At 37.1% G+C, this 23,488-nt stretch overlaps 1 protein-coding gene across 4 annotated transcripts in view; it reads right to left on the bottom strand.

Annotated features, from left to right (window-relative positions):
* Positions 1 to 23,488, bottom strand: part of LOC117205357 (TLD domain-containing protein 2) — a 303,743-nt gene that overhangs the window by 215,650 nt on the left and 64,605 nt on the right. Inside the window, exon 2 of one of the 4 annotated variants that reach the window (XM_033443681.1) lies at positions 11,104 to 11,461. The exons of 2 other annotated variants lie outside the window; for them this stretch is intronic. In XM_033443681.1, the coding sequence (XP_033299572.1) occupies positions 11,104 to 11,261 (158 nt within the window). In that variant the 5' untranslated portion in view covers positions 11,262 to 11,461. Of the gene's footprint in view, positions 1 to 11,103; positions 11,530 to 23,488 lie in introns of those variants that run through there. One more of the 4 variants, XM_033443682.1, reaches the window with a different exon arrangement.

Raw genomic sequence — 23,488 nt, 5'->3', positions numbered from 1 at the left:
CGTGACCTTTCGCGGGGGCTGAATACACATTGAAATTCTACACTTAAACTTTACAACGAGGAATTATTTATTTATAAATGCTGTTACATATCATATATTTTTTATAAGCAGATTTTTAAACAAATCCTAGTAATATTTTTTCGCGCGCGTAATTCGCTTTCGAGGGGCAAAAAATTCAATGAAAGTAGAAAATCTGTAATCATGTATGACTTTTGCAAGAAACTATTGATGTAGTTTAATTTCTCTAAAAAGTACATTTCTCTGAAAGCGCCTGGATTTTTTTTTATCTAAAGTAGTTTCCAAGATATAAGGACTTTACGAAGTTACACTGAACTTTCATGATTTTTCTCGCTCCTTTAAACTGAATCATCGCTACTTAAAAAATATCTTGCATCTGTTAATGGTATCATTATTCTGTAAAAAGTTAATCAAGTCGGTGTTTTTTAATTGGGTAATTTTCGTAGACCGCGAGAAAAGCTATCGCGAGAAAAAGAAGTGGAAACAGGGATTCGTGGACCGACGAGAAGACAAAAAGGGCACACAGTTTGGATTGCATTATACACGCACATTTTTTCCTCGTTTCAACGTCCAGATTTCTTAGATTTCTAAAAGTTTGCCACGACGAAAACGACGGTGATTGTGCACGCTCGTATTGAACTCCATTGCAGAAACAAATCTATATTAGACGAGTGGTGCAGATCGATGATAAAATGCAACATTCGTAATTCGTAAATTGTTAAGGAAAAATCGCAGATGGATATATATAACTCAAGAGACTCATCGAAAAAGTGTAACTGATCTCTTGTTAAAATTGCTGCAGTTCAAGAGACATGTGTGCGACCAGACGTGAATTCAATTAACGCAAAATATGATTTAAGGGGAAACAGTTTCGAAATACAAATTTTAGGACGTTATGTTTCAAAATAATATATTAAAGAATATACATTACAAAACGCATGCGATACTAAAATTTAATTATCTTAAAAAGAAGAAAAGAAAAGAAAAATCTATCAGAGATGGTGTCCTAAGATCTTAGACCGAGAGAAAATGTTTAATTTTATAATATCATTGTTCGTTAAGTAGATTACTCTGTGCCAATTTACGTTTGTTCCAGTTTTACTTACGTCGTTAAAAACGTTTGTATTTCGCTGTAAAAGAAGGTATCTATCTTTCTATTTTCAATAGAAATATTATCAATATTATATTATATTATATTATATATATAATATTATATAATAGAAATATTATCAATATTACATTATATTATATATATATAATATTGATAATATTTCTATTGAATATATAATATAATATAACATTGTATATGTTATAATTTATATATATTATATATTAGCAACAGAATCCTATACAATCCATAATTTTTCAATCCATTAATTCAAGGTTAAAGGCAAACCGAGTTAATTTTCACGCAAAGAGCCGAAATGTGTCACCTGCCATCGCGGAGAAGCATAACATGTTACTGTTCCTGAAACTAATGAAAATATCCTACTTTCAGCAATCAAAATCGAATCATTCTATTTTTCGTGGCGGGAGAAAGACAGACAGACAGACAGACAGACAGACAAACAGACAGACAGACAGACAGACAGACAGACAGACAGATACAGAGAGCGTGTTAGTGTCCGTAAGACAAACGAAATGTGCTACTTTTCCTAATACACGTCGAATTATCCAATGGCCTAGATTCCAGGCTTCGATCACCTAGGTGTGTTGTGGCACCACCGCTCTCGTCCATGGAAACGGACGATTATATCACGGTAGCTTTGGCAAAAGTGGGAAATAACCACTGTGAAGGATGGTCTGGTATTTAGGGTGATATCGATGTTCTGATATTGTGGGGTCGAAGAGCTCGATCGGGGATAGGTGAAGGTCAAATGGTGAAAAGTTGAACATTGACGCGTTTAAATGGTTAGAAGTTGGATTTCGAGACATTTAATTCGAAATCTCGCAAGATTTTTGGTATTTCCAATGAGATTGGAATTCTGACGCATGTGGCATTGAGGAATTTTTCGATCGGGGAAGGCAAACGGGTTGTGGAAAATTTTGAAATTCAATGCATCCGGAGCGAAGCGAAAAATTTTGAAGTTTGAGTGAACAAATTTGGAGGTTCAAGGGTTAAGAGCTGAATTTCAACGCAGTTAGTTCGCAATTTGCAAGGATTTTTGCTATTTGAAATGAAATCGATATTCTGATTGTTGCAGGAACGAAGAGCTCGATTGGCCATGGGCGAACGGGTCAAACGCTGAGAGGCTGAACCTCGACGCGTTTAAATGGTCTCAGGGTAGATTCTAGCGCATTTAGTTCGTAATTTGGCAAGATTTCTAGAATGAAATCGATATTCTGATGCTTTCGAGTCGATCAGTTCAATTAGCACGTTGACTGCCGTACGTATTTTCGATAAAATCTCCTTCAGGCCACGAGTGCTGTACCAAGCGTACTCTGCTAGGTACTCCCACCGATATTTCAGATAACTTAAAATCTCTACCCTAATTCGTTGCAATGTCGAAAAGAAAAATGGAAAACTTATTTCTTAGTGAATCAAATAAGCGGCGAAGAAGAAGTTACGAGGTAGCGATGAGGAAGAAATCAGATTTTCTAGAAATAGAAATATAAATAAAATTACATCGTCTGATTCTGATTCGGATATTAATAAGTGCAATCGTAGTGATACTGAATGTAATGAAGATACTGTTGACGAGATTTTACAAGAATTGGTCATTAAGGAAGAAAGAAGAACTGATGATACCGAGGAAAGTACAATTCAATTTGGTGAATGGAATAAATTTAGTGGTCGGCAGAAGTAATTTCTTTTTCCCGAGACAGACGGCCTCATTAGGCAATTACCTGGCAATGTCAATCCATATGATGTGTTCGAGCTGTTCGTTGATGACGAAATAATAAACTTACTTGTATCAGAAAATTTCAACAAGGAAGGATGTAAATATTAGAAGATTTAGAGAATTATTAACTGCAAAATTATTAGGGTTGTCTGAAAATACAAAAAATCCTTGTTTTCCACGGAGTCAGCATAATATCGCCGTTTGGAAAAATGATTCCGGAAGAAGTATTAGACGCGCATGCAAACTGTGTTATGCAAATAAAAGACGTCGAACGGACCGATCAAAAGCAATTTAAAGAAAACAACAACTTATTGTCCAAATTGTGCCGACCAAACTCAACTTTGTATAGAATGCTTCAAAGTTTTACATTCTATATAATTTTCTTAATAAACCATTTTCGTATTACTTTTATAGCAATTCAATAGTTTTATCACTTCCTGTGGAATATCTTTTCAAATACCTACGACGATCCTTCGCAAGTAGTCAAATAAGCGCCACTCGAATACGAGTGACGCGGTCCTATCAGAAACTTTGCTGTCGCCCGAATATGGGTGACATGACAGTCAACGTGTTAGGGAAGAGGATGAGAGTGAAAATCGTAAAAAATCGTAGTTCGACGCGTCTAAATGGTTAAAAGTTAGATTTCACCGCGTTTAATTCCTAACTTGGTAAGTTATCATTGTCTGAAATGTCTACGGATATTCTGATGTGAGCTCCAAGGGCATGATCGATTGAATTTTTTGAAGCTCGACGAAAAAGAAGAGAGGCTTGAAGAAGTTGATGTACGATTTTTCATTCAAGTCTCATTGGAGAATCGAAGAAACCGCGAAGAACCGACATAAAATTCGATATTCCAAGAATATTCATATGAAACATGGAAGAAGATGATTTTAAAATATTCCGTGGTTAAAAGGATATGAATCGATCCAAAGTACATGAGTAGATATATGTACTCTTTGTTCGCGGGAACCGTTTCAAATGAAGAAATAGGACTTGGATTCGTGGTCTACGGATGATCAAGGCCACGCACAGTATCGAACATCGAAGAGCAAGAGAGAGAGAGAGAGAGAGAGAGAGAGAGAGAGAGAGAGAAATTACCGTTTCAATGTAGCTACTGTGGCCTGCACGAAAACAAAGGAACCATCCTTTTCATTGTACAACGGGACGACGGTTGTGCATGTATGCATCATACATACATATTCGTGTCTGTTCATCAGATACCGTCAGACACAATTTCTATATGCCAGCGTATAGATCACGCTGCGGTGTCTCAGAAGATCGTTACGTAGCTAGAAGTTGTTGCACAATAAAAAATTCCCCTGCTTCGTCCATGTCTATGCCGCAATTTCAAATTCTTCTAAATTTTAGAAACTGCACCTATTTTGTTGTTTCTTTGTTTTCTATCGTCGTCGTTGAATTCCATACAGATATTTGTTGCACGCTAGAAATCCACGCGCTTTGTCTACGTCTACCCTTTAGTTTCAACGTTTTCTGGAAACATTAGAAGCTTTGGGTCTCTTGCGTGAATTTCCACATATTTTCTGCGAAATGCAAATCCTATTTTGTCATACGTTTAGCTCCAATACTTCACCGTTTCGTTCCAGCTCTTTCGTTTTTTGCCTGATTTCTCCAATCCACTCCATCCTGGCTGCCCGATACACCGTCGCTCCTACGCTCCGAAACGCAAACTTCCTATTATACAACTTTCGTCGATCAAGACACCGTGACAATCACCATGAACTCCTTCCTACACCCACACCCACGGAAATCCTGACAACAGACAAACGCCTTCACATCCTACACGAATTACTCCAACTTCAATTGGATCTTTCGAAATGCGAAACTATCGCTGAGAAGAACACGCGCTACTATCCGCAAGCGTTAGGACGTTTGCAAATTACAAATTACGGAAAGTGTTTAAAGGTCGCGTGCGTATATCCTTTCCCTGTTGACGAAAGTTCCTTCGATCCTTATACTTTATAAAATATATATATATATTTAATATATATTTTTTTATGTAATTATTTTATATAATATATAATATATATATTTATAAATTTATATATATTCTACATACATAGAATATAAAAACGTCAACCTTTAGATGGAATTGCACCGAGTGTCCAAATATTTATGGCCGTGTGTAGCGTAATATGCAAATCGGGGACGATAAAAAATGAAAGGAAGGAGAAAAGAAAACGCAGCCGACAGAAGTCGAGCAAAACAGATGATATACGGTCGTGGAAACGAAACTGGCCCGATTCTGGCGGCGATTTACAGCCCAGAAGAGTCAGGGTCGTACGAAGAAACGAGTTTCGAGGCGGCCGGGTCAATAACTGCTATATAGGTGACGGCTGTTTAATAACTTTCTCTTTCACTTTATGGAAAAGAGCGTAAAAAGTGGTGGCAATGAATGAACATCTGATGTTACGTCGATGGGTAATCGCCTTGGCTGGTTATTCGAAATCGTGATTAATCATAATGATGGCTTCGGCCAAATTTGGTCCGATCCGATCCTACGCGGATTAGTCGAGTTAACCGACCGGCTAGTACAACTGTTTGAAGTTTCCAACAGCTTGTAAACCAACTTGATGGGTCAGTGGTGTTCGTCGCTGGATTAAAACGTCGTTCATCGTACCTTAATTAAGGGAGGAAACATCGCGATGACTATGATGGATGTTGCATGAGCGTTGTTTGTAAAAGAGATGATTTTAGGATCGTTAACAGCTATCGTTGCCACGATTGACAGAATTAATGTAACGTTTAAGTGCGATAATCTTCGGTCGTTAACATAGTTTCCTTTTGTATGGAAGTAACCAGAGTGTTGAACCTTCGCGTTAAATTATATTATATCGACAAGTGTGTATAGTGTTTTAGGAGACAAAGGTCTATTGCCAGAGCGTAGGGCATATACACCTACTGACAAAAGTGAGAGAAACACTATGATCGTTTGGAAATTATTGTACAGGTATTTTTTATCTTCTCAGATACATCGGGTGAAACTAAAAATAACATAAGGACATAAGTGTCCATATTTGAAATTACAATATACTTTTTTTCGATTATACTCGTGTAAGATTCACGTTTGATATTGACTCGGACGAATCGAATGGAACTTTGTGAGAAAAGTCGAGGAACAAACTTTAGTGGAATTATCTTACTATTTTTAACAAAACCTAAATAAAAAATAATGTAATAAGACGTTGGCTAACTCTTGGATTCGATGATCGCACGTCATCTGTGTGACATTGATTCAATTAATCGAACGCAATACGCTGTCGATATTTCGCACTATATTTTTCTAATTTTTACTATCAACTCGCTTTTATTTGTAAAACATTGACATCCCAATTGATATGTAACGTAATTCCACGAATGTTCAATTGGGTTCAAGTCACGAGATTGACTCGATCATTTCATTGTATTAACATTTTGCCCCGGAATAAATTTCTTAGTCAATTTAGGTTTAGAAGAATTCGTTTCGGGTTATTCTCGTATCGAAATGGTCACTCTGTACACATTTTCACGCTCACACGTGGCAACATATGAATTTGTAAAATACCGCCATATAAGAAACTGTCTATAGTTTATTTTATTTTATTTATTTTATTTATTATATTTGTATTAGCGGATCAGATCCGTTACGCGAAAAAGCAACTTCGCACCATCACTGCTCATTTTAGATATTTAACGTTTAAACTTATTGTATGTTCGTGTATAGACTCCTATCTCTTTATGGTGTTATAAATTCCAATGTATCTCAAACGATAAAAGAAATGTACAATGATTTTTAAGCGATCGTTGTTTCTTAACTTTTGCCAATAAATGTAACTTCAGTTTGTTAAATATAAAATCATCCTATTAGAATAAACCAATCAATCGGAATAAACAATCAAAATAAAATACCAAATTCTAAATCCTCGTTGTCGTTCTAAATTCTAAATTGATAAGTAAATATAGAAGATTGTACAGTAAAAACAATTTTTAAAATACTATTTCAAACAGTATTTTTACCATCTCTGCAATGAAATCATTATCTAATTGGTTTAAAGCGATTGCTTAACATTTATCAGTAAACGTAACTACAGTTTGTTAAATATAAGAACATCCTATTAGAATAAACCAATCAATCGGAATAAACAATCAAAATAAAATACCAAATTCTAGATCCTCGTTGTCGTTCTAAATTCTAAATTGATAAGTAAATATAGAAGATTGTACAGTAAAAACAATTCTTAAAATACTATTTCAAACAGTATTTTTACCATCCTCCAACGAAATCTTACTCTAATTACTGCTAAGTGGATGTTGGCAGAGTTTACGTTCGCCAGGCACTTTGCATAAATTAATTGAAATTCCTTCGTCCACAAAATGCCATATTCGCGATGAAAAAAGTGAATCGTGGCAATTACATGTAAACGATGAATAATCTCATTGGAGATGGAACAGAAAGGTCTCGTTTCGTAATAAGCCAGGCAATCTTTCCTCGATAACGATAAATTTGTCGTGTATAAGCGGCCGATCTACCGATCGCGTCATAATTTAATAGATCGATTTAGAAGCGGTTGACGCATTGTGACCGCCGCTGCTAATGGCAAATCGATGAACTGCCAGCTAATTAGCGTATCGACGCTAGCAAACCAGCCAGTGCTTGTTACTATTCGCGAAATGTTACTCTGCTACTAGTTTGTGAACGGCTGCTAATTCACCAAGCAAACTTTCAGGCTGTTGCTAAAGAATTTCCTTCCCTATTTTCCTTTCGCGAAATAGCCGATACTCGCGCGATATTTTCCAACGAACTGCGTATTAGCTTCGTAATAAACTTCGACGATGGTATTTGCATTATGTATATTTGCATGTATACTTAAATATTATTCCTCGTCTCGTTTTCTATTTTCAGTAAAGGAATTTCGTAGCTTTCAATGGCTTTAAAAAAAAAAAAAATTCTTCTCGTAAACTTGAACAGATTATTAACAAATCAGTAGTTAACAAGACCTTAAGGACTCGTAGTACACATCGAGGAAAATAAAAACAGACTCGTAATCGGTATATAAACAGACCCGAAAGTAATTATTTTCAGAGATAAACTTTCGTTTCGTTGCGATTAATCACGTGTTTAAGTAACACGCTGGATGCAAACAACGATGACAAAGGATTATTATTATCACCGACAAAGGATCGCAGTGAGTTACAAATCATTATTTCCCTCTTTCACGTCGTTATCTCCCTCTTTTGTTCGTCGCGTCTTCTTTCATCTCAGTACGAATTCGCCTGTGTAGATCGACTTACGCAGATGTATTTCCAAATATCATTTCTTCTTATAATTCAACTCTATTATTACTTTATTACGAGTAAATAAAACACATCGAGCACCAAAGAGAAGCGTTAAAAATTCGTAAGAAAATTAAAGTAATAACGTACTCTCTACCATCCATTTTATACTCTGTTTCTATCCGGCAAAATTATTTCTTTCTGTTTCTATCTAAGAAAATTATGCATTTAAGGGTCGAACGCATTTTTATTCATCTGCCTGAAAACCATAAATTCTCGTACCCTGCTTTAACCCTTTCTTCGGCATCGCACATAACGAGAGGACAGCGACTGATAGTTCTCCTACTCGTTCGCCGGGTTCTCAAGAAGCCTCCCGACACCACAATGTCCGGAGAATCGTTCGAGAACCAGCCACACTAACACCGACTGCCATCTACTGATTACGCTGCGTACTGAGAAACACTGGCTCGAAGATAACGCTTGAATTATTGCCGCGAATAATTAAAGCGAGCGATATTGGATTCTGTAATGGTAGTTCATACGTCACCTTTCATCCCATTACCTGACTCTACCTGATCACTGTATTATTTTAATGCCATACCAGCAAGATTATCAGTTAAAATATATAATACCAGAACTACCATACCAGTCAAATTGACTGGTTCTACAATTTTATAAATTTGCCAACCGTCGTTCAAGGATCCCAAATGGATTGATAATACCAAAAAGTTACTACATAACATGGAATTCCTTCTGTAAGAAAGTAATAAATCAATAAATTCCTTCTGTAAGAAAGTAATAAATCAATAAATATAAAAATATTCTGTTATTACGTATTCTTCAAAGACCAGTCACTTTGACTGCTTTTGGTAGGAATATCTTCGTATTAACTATCGGTAGTTCTAATGATAAGGTTGTAAGATTCCCGCAAATACACATGTACAGGGTGTCGGAAAATACGTGGAGCTTCCAGGGTAAAATACCATTTTACGTTATTTATTTGACGTTCGTGCGACGTAGTTAAAGTTCCAACGGCACGTTTTTACAGCTACTTTTTTTCGTCGTTCTGATATGATGGAATCAACTCTATAAATATCCAAGTGATGGAAGATAAAGGAACGCGTCTACGCTTCGGAAAACGTAACTTCCAAGCACCATCGTAATACGTATGGAAAAGAAACTGTCGTAATGTAAAGTAGATTTACGAGGCAATCTTGAGAACGTAGCATGCGTATGTAAATTAGTTTCTCTTATAATATAGCCGGTTAACGAGTACAGTGGAACTTCGGTTATCGAACGACTTTCGTCTCGAACAAATCGGTTCTTCGCGTGTTTTCTGGAAAGAAGGGAAAAGAAGAAAAATAAAAAAGAAAGAAAGAACGGATCGGTTTCCGGAGAGAATCTGCATTTTCGAACAGGCAATCATGTGCTCCACTCTGGTGGCGGAGTATCAGTTACGTCGCAGTTTCTGTTCAATGCAGACTACTGTTCGAATTTCCAGCGCCTCTCCTTAATTTTCCTCGTCGTTCTATGCTTTTTTATACGTTATCGTTAATTAAATAAATGGCTATTTGGCCGACGAAAGATAACGACGGTGGCAAATCGAATAGAAAAGTGGTTAGAGCTACGACGAAAGTGAAAATAAAAAAGATGTTTTTAAATGGTTTTTATTTAAAGATGGAGCAAGAAGAAGAACATAATTTCCTCGATCAGGTATCATTAAGTAATTGAATGTAATAATATTATACAGGGAAATCTATATAGATTGAGCACACGCGGTAATCACGTATAATAGGGTATTACTCAATTGTTGAACTCATATTACTAAAAATAAAGAGCTAGCGGGCTCATTGCATTAACCTTGCGAGGCCATCCGGTTAGCATCTCTTCTGTTCCCTTGAATGAACCTTTTGGATACAAAAAATTTCCAATGAACGCAAGCAAGATAATTTTCTAACGATTACGCGGTAAAAATAGAAGAATATTTCACTGAAATTGTCAGTCCGATATTCATCTTATCGAATAGAAGAGAGACTTTGAAAGCGTAAAAATTCTGGGAACTTTGTAATTAGACTAATACGAGCCAGCCACGTTTTTATTTTCATTTCTATATTTTGATAACTTTGATATTTATCGCTTAATAACGCCTGATTGAGAAAATTATACTCTTCCTTTTAGCGGCACATTTTTAAACAAAAACCACTGAAAAAATTTTCTTTTATTTATATATTTTATTTTCTACTTTTTTCTTCTTTTAACTGTCATCCCACGATATACAAATATTTTATCAAATAATATTTTGTCAAATTTCACTTCGGCTAACCAAACAATTATTTCCAATAAAAAGATATTATCAACATCACAGTTTCAACATCAGCGTTTCAGCTGGTCGGGAAATGGATGAAAATTCGCTTACAAAATTCCATCCAGACAAACAAACAGAAAAATCAGCTAAATAAAAACCACAAATAAAGAGAAGTCACGTCAAAATATGAGAATGGCGTTCGTATTTCGTATCCAAAACAATTAATGTGTGATACCGTTAATACCCAGTGTCTCTACAGAAAGGAACTCTTCTTAGTAAAAACAAAGCTGTTCATTTACTACGTGTGTGTATTCCATTCGCGTAAGATTTCACGCGTCTCTATTGTTCCTCTATCCGACTTGATGCATTGAAAACTGTTAAAAAGTATAAATAAATGAAGAAAAATGGTTTCAATTTTCGAACAACCTTCCCAAACGAATTATGGTCCGACAACTGACGTTCCACGATATCAATATCATTTTATAATGAAAAAATCTTCCCTTACATCTATGCTAAATGTAATTCTACTAATTTTAAATGTCCCACGATTTACAGACGATAGCGTATGCAAGAAATTGATCATTCCAAATGTTTCGATTCTAAACTCTACGCTCTGTGGTAGAAAAAAAGGGACTCTCAAAGCGAAGAATCATCGAGGGTACTCACTGCCAATTGAATTTCCCGGTGATACCTTCCCTGAGGCGGTCCTTCAGGCTTCGTTGCCTTGGTCTAGAGGAAAGCGAAGGGCTGGCTGGTTCCTTCGACTTGATCGGCGGCGGGCCACTTCCGCCACTGCCGCCACCGCCGCCGGAGAACAACGCCATTCTTCTTGCTTACGCCGATCCACCAAGTGTGTCGATCTGACACTCGCACAACAGTTCGCGACTCGCTCGATCCGCTGCAACTGTCTCTAGGTCGCGTGTCGAGCGAGCATCATCGAGGCACTCGCGAGCACGAGGAATCACTGGACGAGTCGAACGTCCGCCGCTTTCTGCCCAACCAGTCGCCGAATAATGTTTCTATTCTGCGAAATATTTTCCCATGATAGACTGCTTTAAACACAAGCGAATCAGACTATACACGGAACATCCGAAAATATCCATCAACGATGCAAAATAATTTTTGCTGGAACGCTGGGAATTTTGGAATCGATTGGAAATACGCCTGCTTCGTCCTTCTCTTCAGGGAGAATTGAATTTTCAGTTGAATTTTGAATTTTTGCAGTTAATTCGCAAGGAGCACGAAACTGGCTTTACGTCGGTCCAGTAGCATTGCAGCAAGATCCGGTGCTGGATTGTAATTGGAGCAATCGAGACAAAGTTCCACTACGGTGTTTTCATTCCAGTACAGCGTTTTCGTTCCAGCAAGTAATCCGACCGAACTACCGGATCGAAAGTCTACTTTTTCAATCCAATGTTTAGCCCCACCATCGCTAACACAACGTTACACAGCGTTGCTGGAATCGTCTGGACGGCTCAATGATGCCCAGTGCTGGCTGAAGCGTAGTACAGTGCAGTAGTCGGTTTTCCGCGCGAATTCATTGCCACTAAAGCCTATCACTTTCGACGAATCCGAAAGAAACTTTCAGATTTCCAATCAAACCATTGCCATGCAATCGGTCGATCCAACCACTGGACAAGCGTAAAGCCAGCTTAAAGGATTGGTAAACAGGTCTCAAAGGGGTTAGTTGTATTAACGAACGATTAAATAAAATATTTCGTGACAGTGCTGTGGTACGATATGACTTGTACAACGTAGATATAGACGTGTGGTAGTTGTCGAAATAATATAGTTTTAGTATACTTTCAGTATAGTCGATATATAGTTAAATGGTATATAGGCTGGACAGAAACTTTTCACAGCCACTGTAGGTACGTAACTTCAAAGTTATAAACGTGACAGCGTAGAAAGTTAACGCGACATCTGCGATCGATGACGGTTTGGTAGGTTTGTACGAGGCTATCGATTAGGTTAGACACGCAGAATTGCAGGGAAGGCACGAATCGTATAATATCTGTATCTGACTTATTTTCACAATTGCTAAATTATACTTCACACGCGTTCACGAACGAAGCGGAAGATAACGAAACAAATAATTTTGGTTTTGCGAACGAAGAGAAGGATCGTAATTATTTGAAAAAACCACGTTTCTCGTTATCTGTGTACCAAAGACACTTCGCTTCTCCAAAAGTCTTTCACGGACAATTTTCACTTTCGTCGACAGTCAAAAATCTTGATCGTTGTATATAAATTATACTGCGAAAGGAAATATTTTTTAAATAACGCTTTAAACAATTACCGGAGGCATAGATATCTTCCAGATGGAAACACTAGCGCGGAGGGCTCGATGACAGATGGTTTCAGCAGCTCGGCCCGAATGCTTACTACGATCCAGACCGATTTTTCAGTCACGTCAACGACTTGTTGAGGCTCGTTAAATAACAAGTACGACCGAACGGATGATTCAATTCGCTCGCGACTCGCGCGACCGAACGCTAAGAAGATCGACGACCAAAGTTCTTTGGTCTATTATACAATAGATTCGTCAAGTGCATATTTTTTCCTGTAAGCTACATAGATCGACGACAATTATTGTCGAAAGTTTATTTGATTAGAGAAGAAGCAATTAACATGCAATTACGCTTTCTTTGGGCAAATAATTTCTATAAATATTTTACCTGGTGAATTAGAATTAGATTTATAGATAATATAAATAACGTAGAAGAATTAGAAGAATTACTTGAGGTAATAGAGTGGAATATTTCAAACATAGCGCAAATGGGAATTTGCGTAAAAATTACAGGGTAACGTACTTTATGCTCAAAAATGTATTTTTCTGTAAAGAGAGATTAAATATACAGGGTGGTTGGTAACTGGTGGTACAAGCGGAAAGGGGGTGATTCTACGCGAAAAAAGAAGTCGAAAATATAGAATAAAAATTTTTCGTTTGAGGCTTTGTTTTCGAGAAAATCGACTTTGAATTTTCGCTCGGTACGCGTGCACTTCATCACGTCTCGTTATAACGGATCTCAAATTTAAAATTAAAGAAAAAATTAAAAAGAAAAAATTTTTATTCTACATTTTCGACTTCTTTTTTCGCGTAGAATCACCCCCTTTCCGCTTGTACCATCAGTTACCAACCACCCTGTATAGGAGATTAGGTAAGGTGTACAAGTGGACATAGCGAACATCGATTTTTTAGGAAAAAAATAAGGAGATATAGAAAAGATTGTTTCATCCGATGCGTCGTTCTCGAGAAAATCGGGTTTGAAAATTTTGTCAATTTTATATTTGGCTAATTCAGGACTGAATAGGAGTAAATAATCGACAGAAGGTTACTCTACGTGCGGAAATAAGTCGAAGACGTAGAATAAACTTCGTTCGCGAGACGTTTTGTTGGAAAATAAATCTGACTGTTGAACACGCGCATGTACCAGGCCAACTTCTCACTAAACACGTTCAAACACTATTTTCTTGAAAATTAAGCTTCAAACAGACAAATTCCTTTTCACGTTTTTCACTTATTTTTGCATCCGCAATAACGCTCTACCGATTTTTATTATTAATTTATGTATACCGAATTGTATTCATCATCGGGTCGATAATCAGGCTAATTTAATCGACAAATTTTCAAACTTAATCTTCTCAAGAATGTCGTATGACAAAGTTGTGTTCTACTTTATTTTCTTGAAGGAATCGGCAGGTACGCAGAAAAATACCAGGAAAGAACAGCAACAAATCCAAACCAGCTGGCTGCTGAAGTAAAACTCTCATAAAAAGAAGACTAAAAAGAAAACACCTCACTGACCTCACTAAAGAAATAAAATAGTCAAACTCGAAGATAGTATCCCGCTGGTGGTAGCCACCCACATGTTATTTAGTAATTAAGCTAGAGAAATTTACCAAATGTCCAGCTGGACAAATTGTAAAGTACAAATTAAATAATAAAAAAAAAACTTTATTTTCTTCTGATCTTCTCATAAGATATCGCCGCACGTCCGCTTATACGTGTTATTCGCCCGTATCTTGTATTTACTTTTTCTTTGTTGTATCAATCTGCGTGTTTGTATTTGTTAAATCTTCAGCTTTCAACGTGTATCCTCATCGATTAAAAAATTAACCTTCGAAGTAAATAAATTTCAAATACACCACGGCTAAGGAATTAAACGATCCGTGAGTGTTTGAGAGGCGGTGAAATTCATACGACAGGATAGAGCCTCGATCCTTCCGATTCACCGAAAGGAGAAAGAGCACCGCGATAACGTCGTGTACGTTCGGATGGAACTTTATTCGTTCGCCGACTTCTAACGGGAAATAAAGCTGCTGCTTCGTATTGAACTCGCAGGCGTATCGAGTGGCGATCGAAAGGAACTGACGTGAAGTATTCTCGTGCTAACTTCCAAGCGCATTTATCACGCTCTCTATGGTAAGATTGATAGAGAACAGTCGGATCAGTCCTTCCTTTTCTGGCGTAACTTTGTTTGAATTTGTAGATTACAGTAGCTTGCTTCTCTTAGCAGGTTTTTATTAATCGTTTCAAGGAGTCGTCTAATTTGATCTCATTATGGAAATTGATTTAGTCGAAGGCAAAGACGAGTAAGAATTTTTTTATTAATCGTAAAACTTGATTGGTACGCAATCGTTCAAATAAAATAATTGTCAAACAGACGTAGCCATTTTTCTTTACAATGACCATTCTACAATATACCGTAGGAAGAATATCAATGACAATAGCAAACGATAAAGTGTGACACAAATACGACGCATTTTCAATTTCTCATTAGCACATTAAATTGAGTCGAACTTCGTTCTGTGTATTAAATTATTCAATTACAAACATTTTGATAGTGGGACCATTTGAAGAATGTTAGCCTAGAATAATGGAAGGTTCGAGCAGTGGGATATTCAAATAATGACACACTCGAACAATGGGATCTGCGAAACGTGTATTTTTCGAACAGACATTCAAACGATGAAAGTGCGTTAAAATCAGATCTTTTAGATTCGAATAATTTTCACTGCTTCGATCTATACTTCGAAGGAAAATTATTGTCCGATTCACGTTTCCACGTAATCTTTATACATTGCGGAACGTTTATATGTAAAACTTGGATAGAATTATTTTTAGCGTTAAACGAGTGTATAGAGAAGGGCGTAGATCAGTCGATAAGTCGTTACGACGGAGAAAGAAAATTTAAGAAAATTCTATGGCCATTCTTGTCTGCAACGAAACGCGAAAGAAAAGTGTGCAAAGGCTCATGATAGACAGCAACTGGTAGCGACAGCGATAAGACCGATAGAATCGACCTTAACAACCTCAGTTAAATTTCATTACGTTTCTCGAGTGGCACGCGCCTTTCAAGGTTGCAACATACGATTTCAATTGCGCAAAAACGACCACTGTCGCCGGGATCGTTGGTCGACTCGGCTAATAACCAAATTATAAATGTTTATTTAAAAGAGAGCGACGCAAAAATCGAACGTGTCTGCATTGTTAAAATATCGCGAGAATATTTCGACGAGGAACGAGGAACTGGAGATTACAGGAAAGCCATTTAATAAATCGATTTTCATTCGTGTTTCTTTTTTCTTTTTTTTGTATTTTATTGCGGCGATAGAGAAATGAACCACAAGATAGATTTATAGTTTTCGTTCGATGAACGTAGATTTGCAACTTTTTCGTAGCAGTTGCTTACGCATCGTTTTCTAGTAGTAAGCTTTTGCGCGGTAACACGACCTAGTGGAAAATGAAAATGGCTTGTTAATTTTAGTTTATATTGCATTTCGTCTAGAGGCGCAAGCCTTTCAAAGGTAACCGACAAAGTTTTATAAAAAGTATCGGGACCCGCATTATAACGATCTATATTTTGGAAATGTTGTATGGAATTTAAAAATTCATCATTCTTATGTTCATCAATTTAAAAGTTCAAATTTCATCAAACGTAACTTCATCAAGCATAATTTCCACAACATTAGAATTCAACATCGAAATAATATTTTGTCCTATTCCCTACCCTTTCGTCAAACACTGTCAAATTTAGTTCGCGTAATGTATCGTTTGGCTTCGACCAAAGTTTCTGATCAATTTATGCATGCGTTTAATTCCTGTTACACCAATACGTACATAAGAAATATATATGTACACACACACACACACACACACAAGAGCGAAACAGATGAGATTAATAATAATAATGATGATAATATATATGTATCTTACAATAAATTCACATAAATTAATCATAAACTTTAGTCGAAACCAGAAGCTACATTACGCGAACCAAGTTTTGCAATATTTGACGAAAGGATACGAAACAGAAGAAAATATAATTTTGGTGGTCCGGAGAAGTTCCACGTGCAAAGACTGCGCGAATACGAATCTTTGTAAAAGTCTGAAGTTATGTGTACTCGATGAACGAAAAACGCAGGCAGAGACTCTCGACCCTCGATCCTCGACCCTCGACTTCAAAGCAAACACACTCGTCCAATCCTATTTTTTTTTTTTTCTCTCCTTTCTGCATTTCTGTTTCACCGAAAAAAGTCTCAGGACGCACGATCACAGAGAGAAGGAAAGGGAGAGAGAGAGAGAGAGAAAGAGAGGAAGAGAGGTGAGAATCATCGAGAGAAAGGGAGGGATGAAAAAGAAAAATTTTCCAACCAAAACGTTCTCTTGGTGTAATCAGGCTTCCGTTGAAGGACGTTTGCTAGGTCAAGGTTAGCACGGTAAGGTCAAGGACTGGCAGTCCCGATTCTCGTAGAGTGGAGAACATAACCGGCCTACGCCTCTCCGTGTCGAAAGCCTACTCCTGCTCCCGGTGTGTATTGATCCCTTTTGCCCCGGCAAACTCCGACCAATCGCGGCTCTGCCATTGCACGGTAACCAACTCGTTCCGGCACATTTTCGACAGAACGGACGCACAGGGGCCGAACTTCGATCAGCAAGTCTCGTGACAAACGTTAATTAACACTGCGATTTGATGGAAGGGTTTATCTTTCGGCCGAGTTTCCACACGCAACTGCGTCCATGAAATTCGCTAGTTTAGGGGAATTTCCCTTGGTGAATTTGGTTTGGAATTGAAGCAGAAATTTTTCTGTTTCTGATATTAAAAACGCATATTTGTACCTCTACGACTAGAAAATCCGTCGAATTTGAGGCAAGACTTACTTTAACTCGAATTATTTGCCGCGTTTCCAGATCCCTTATTTTACCTCTGTAACTCCAGTTTAGAACACGCAGCCCTCTGCAAGTCGAAGTTTACCACTACAAGTCGAACTTCTATCGCCGTTGCCTCTGCAACTCGAAGTACGCCAATAGCTATGCCGTGTATCACATGAGATGCGAGAAACCAACCGTTCGATATTCTCTCGTTTCTTGCAACTGTTAGAACTCTTTCGAATAAGACGACACAAGTCGTACACCTATTTCTTCGTCCTTCGACCACAAGCATATCTACAATAAGGCTAATCGCTTTTCGTCAGTCAAACTCGTAACTACCTTTGTCTGTTGCATTTATATACGTTGAATAAAGTGAGTTCAAAGAGGAAGCTTGAGATACGAAGACTTTCCGAAGATGTGAATGCGATCGCCCCTTCGTTGTTATAATGTTACGTATATGATAATTTCGTTATTTTATTTATTAAATCAGAGATGAATTCGCAACTGATTTACTTTCGTCTTTAATTCATTTGAAAGAAGCTCGTTCAGCTTGAATTTCTGCTCGTACCATATAACGACGAAGAGAGAAGTGTTCCAGTGAAATATGTAATTCGAACCCTTCAACAAATTACACTAAACAGTCTTGGAAAAGTCACGGCCTTGTCTCCGAGCCAGTGGTTCTACACTATCGATCGAGTCTCCGCCGAAAGGTCTCGCGTCCTTTGATCTTCGTTGAATGCTCTGCCTTTTCGTAGCTCTTTTCGCCAGCCGCTACGAGCAGTGTTAATTAGAAGCAAATTCATGAAATCCGTGTTACTGGCTCCGTATCCGTACCATTTTTTTCTTGTGACTCTACGTTTTGAAATATCTCCAAAAATTCTTCAATACTCTTGCATCTCTCGTCGAAAAGAAGGAAAAACACAATGAACGGACTATATTGTCGCAGATATGTTATCGTTGAAAAGATGTACGGTTCATGAAATACATAACATGAAGAGAAGCAGCGAGAACTCGTTCACACAATGTGTATGTCCAATAGAGGAGAAATGAATGTACAAATTTAGAAATTAGTTCATTAAAACGACTCTCGTCCCCTAATTCCATCTTCGCCTAAATTTTCTCCTAAAGATTCTCTGTTCCTATATTTTTAGACGACTTTCCCATTCCTCCGGAAATTCGACAATTCTCTTTAAGGATCTCTCTAAAATGACCAATTAGCGACGTGAAGTTTATTCACAACTTATTAAATCACGTTCCATTAGAAGAATAACTTTATGTAATAGCCAAACTGTTCGAGTGCTGTGAATCCTACACGTTGATCTGATATTTCTCTAATTAAATGATCCAGTAGAACTTTCTCCTACAAAACTCTCTTTTAAGAACGAAACTTCAAAGCGTTGCCAAAATGCTTCCTTCTCTTGAGATATAAAAAGTATTAACAAAGAATATACAACCGCATGTAGGATAACAAAAAAGAAGACGTCCATAAAATAAAAATTGAAACGAAAATGTGAGAAAGTCGCTTAAAAAAGAAATGGACGATGGAAAATAAGGTGATCGGATTGGACTGTAGAGAAACGATCGAAACCGTGTGCCCAGCTACCGCCAGACGGCCTGTCTCCTAGCCTATTCGTAATTTATGAACGTGCCATGGGCCAATTTCCAGACAATTCTTTGCCTTCTGTGGCGGACGAGAGTTTCTTCTTCCATGTTTAAACAGGGTCGAGTCGAATCATCGTTCAGCGGTCAACGGTATTTGCCATTCGCGATGGTAATCTGTGTCACGGAAACCACTTTTACGTTTCAACCCCGTTTCTTCTTTCACGTCCTCTTTAAAAATTGATTAATTCATAATACCACCGCGATTTTTTCTTGTTTCTTTTTTTAGATACAACCGTTACGCTACTGATTCGTTGGTATCGCGCTAATTTAGATTGATCGTATCGTATTATCAACAGTTACTCCGTTTCTTGGAAAGCAGTTGCAATTTATATGTCTGAAAATGTATACGAAAAAATGTTACGTGTGTGTCAATGGGTAGCTCAATCGTGTCCTCCGCCCAGTTAATTAATATTTATATACAGATAGCGATTGTTAATTATAATAGACTTGGTTGGATCCTAAGAGTAAGGGCCAAAGATATATGCTATTTGTAATAGCTTCTGCTCTCATATTCTCCTTCCATTTCTCCTTTCTTTTTCTCTTTTACTTCGTTTCCTATGATCTTTGTGTCGGTAATTTATTATTTCTGCTGTACGTGTCACCTTCTCCTTAGGTTTTTGTGTCCACGTTTTTTATTTTTCATTCAGCTCGACGTGAGAAGAGCAACAAGCGACTCGACCAATAATTTTAAGTTTTCCTATCCTCGTTAATTCGTTCTTTTATAAAGATAATTTCATGTAAAATGTGAGCACGTGCAATCAATTTTTTGAACGACTGTAAATTGGAATTCATATAAACGAAGTTGCACTGGTGATAAGGTAATGACTATGTTCTAACTCTGTCAATGCACGTCGATCGTGTAGATTAACGCAACACAAAAGCCGAGCTGTTTACTCGCATTGGCAAGTTGAACGTTCTACTGGAAGCGTCAACCAGCCAACCCTGTCATTTAGTCACGAGGATCGCACAAAGAGCGGATAATTAATGATTAATCACTAACGATAGAAACAACCTTCGAATGGAACATTTTCAAGCCACGGATGATGTAACGACGAACGAAGGTTTTACGTGACGTTTTCTAATCAAACTGTTTATCTCGTACGGAATCTAATAGGAAATGCGCTGCGCTGGGAAAAAAGTTCAATACAAAAACGCCACGTGCTTCGGACGATTCTACGATACTAATGATCATTTATTCCCTAATGATAGGTGGTGCAAAAACTTCCAATTCTCTTGTAGCGTCCAAGTCAAAATGAAGAAGAACTGGACATTAGAAAATTGTCTAACTTATCTTAATAATTCACCGCTTTCGCACGATTAGTATGACATTCTCTATCTGATTCTCTTACGAGAAATATCTCAATAAAAAGAAATATTCTGCTTCATGAATCGATGAAAATCCTAATTTCTTTTTTCATTTCCATGTGTCTGTAATTATCACACACTCCAATTATCAAGTTACAGTACATGTGCTTGTGTGCAGACATTTAATTCTCTTCGAATGCCAATTTAAAGATGTGCTTTTGCTTTAGGTCTGATTGTTATGGGACGGTGACCAGAATCTATGGGTCATGGGTCACGGATTTCTTTTCTTTCTAGACACGAGTCTTACCTGGAAACCTCAGATCGTATTGCACGAGCCTGTATAAAATTAGCCCCCATTTTCCAAATCTCGAATTTTTCCTTTCAACTTGTTTCGCATTTATTTCACGTGATTCCAACGAAATAACAATTGACGTCAGAAAGTCCCAGAAACGACCTTAAAAAATTCAATTTTCTACTGGCCCTCATCTTCTAAGAATCGAACGTTTAAAAGTTCCTGGATTGTCTAGTTGTTCCAGACGTTGTTTCAAAGTATCGTTTGAATATCGTATTTAGTTTAGGAAATAATTCGCAAAAACTATAACTATAACAAGACTGTGGATACTTTTTTTTCATTTTGACAACGATAATATACGGAAAAGGATTCCTTTGGAACACATACTAACGCGTATTTTACTATTGCGTCGACGATGCTCGCTGACGACGACCACGTAAGAGTAAAGTCACCTTTGTATTCGCGTTCCGGTCTTCAAACTTTCGTTCTAAGTCATTCCAGGGGATTAAGTACCTGTTCCAAAAGGAAAACCTTTCACTGTACGCTATTGCTGCCAGAACGTGAAGAAATGTTCATAGTTTTACGGGTACAGTTTTTGCAAATTATTTCCTAAACTGAATACGACGTTGAAATAATATTAGGTTGTCGCAAAAGTTTCTTTCGTCTTATACAGAAATAATAAATTTCTATTTTTTGTTTTATACTATAACTGGACAAATTCAGAACAATTTTCAAACGTTCGGTTAAACAAAAAAATGGCATTGTTTCTGAAACCTTTCGAGACAGATCATTCTTTCTTTGGAACGACGTAGAGCAGTCGTAGAATAATTTACAACAACAACAACAACGAATCCAAAATTTTCAAATTTTCCGGACTAACTTTACACCGATAGTGGACGAAGCAGTGTTAAATTTATCAGTGCTAAGTGTAACAGTCTGATTTTGTTGATTACAGATTTTCGTTACTAGTGTTTGGTCCAGTTTTTTGGTCCAAAAAAATTAGAATTATTACAATTATAACATAACACATATAACACAATATAATATAATTATATAAATTAAAGTTAGATAAAACTGGTTTCGAGCGAATACTGAAAAGCTTTTCAGAGTACGAAATTCGAGCCGCTTGGCGTATGCTTGCTCGAGGTAAGCTTTTACCTACGCAAAATCTCAGAAAATCATTTTCGATGCTCCAAGCGCCTTCTGTGCTTTCGCGATGGCAACAGTTAGCTCGTGTGAACGGAACTCGGTGGGAAGGCACGCGTCCAAGATCAGCGAGAATACAACACTCGCTTTGTCGTACACAGATTAAAGCAACGGTGATGACGCTGGTCGCGTCGCGATTTACAATCGCATTAACCACGTCGATATATTATCGCGAGGTTATCTCCGTATCGTAGCGCCGCGACGCTAAGTAAGATCTGCGACGAAAAGCGTCAAAACAAGTTCTATCGATCGTTCTTGAAAAATGGCATCCTTTGCTTTTCATCTAACCGATATTTCGTCTGGCGTACCATCGAAAATCACGTATGAGCTCTTTTTAGACGCTGTGCGTTCTAATTTCGAGAGGAGATAAATATATATACTCGTCGATGAGCTAGATCCGTGCGGCTTGAGCCAAGAAGAATGATGCTTGTACAGCGTGTGACACAGAACGTGTGACAATTGGATGATTTTGGTGATTTACGTGCGTAGATAAAACGAGAGATGAAACTTGCTAGGCAGAAGTTTGTTATTCCTTGGTAATAATGCACGATCGAATTGTACGTCATCGACGTGTAATTTCGTAGAAGTACGAGTGTTGCATAAATGATGTATAAATGATTATTAGATAGTAAGAAGAATTTGGGATAAATATATGAAGAAAATGATACGAAGAATTGTAAATAATCGATAGATTAGATTTGATCGTGCATAGATCTTCAAACCTTCAAAGCGTAAATTAAAATTAGGTTGGATATTTCTGGAAATATAAATAATATAAAAGATATGTTATTAAATAAGGTATTATTTCGGGTAGATATATTTTTATATTTGTATAAAAAAGATGTAGAGGAAGAAGTGATTACGAAGTGATAAACTTTTCTCTTTTAATAGAACAGTATGTTGGTGAAAATGCATAAGCATAAGTCACATTCTAACAACTTCATTATACGATAATACGTAGTCGCTCAGGGTCAACGAAGGTCGTAGGTAAAGAGAAAGTAGTTATATCTCTTCAACCTGATGTGCGAGAAGATAAATTGCCAACTTTCGTCTTGCGAATATTTCGCAATTAATTTTCTTCCTGACTACGTTTTCCTTACATAATTCAAATATAGCATCGCAAATGGAATTATAAACTTTGAATACTAACAGCTTCGCCATTATTATTATAATAAATAAATAAAGTTAATAATCGAGTAATTCTTTCTTCGCTAATTCTTCTTCTTTGCTTGCAATCCACGATGCTCAACGTTTATACATCTACGATAATTAAATTCTCTAGATTACAGATTACACTGATGCGTATTTGAAAGTCTGCTGACATGTACAAATAAGTCATCAGCCTTGAAACCACGACTGTAATAAATCAAAGTAATTGCCTTCCCAATAAAAAACATTTCTTCATATTCATAAAAATGTAATTGTGCGAA

This window comes from Bombus bifarius, unplaced genomic scaffold, assembly GCF_011952205.1.
Source record: "Bombus bifarius isolate JDL3187 unplaced genomic scaffold, Bbif_JDL3187 scf7180000007990, whole genome shotgun sequence".
Lineage (NCBI taxonomy): Eukaryota > Metazoa > Arthropoda > Insecta > Hymenoptera > Apidae > Bombus > Bombus bifarius.
The sequence above is the reverse complement of the archived record's forward strand: the minus strand, read 5'-3'. Positions and strand labels throughout refer to the sequence as shown.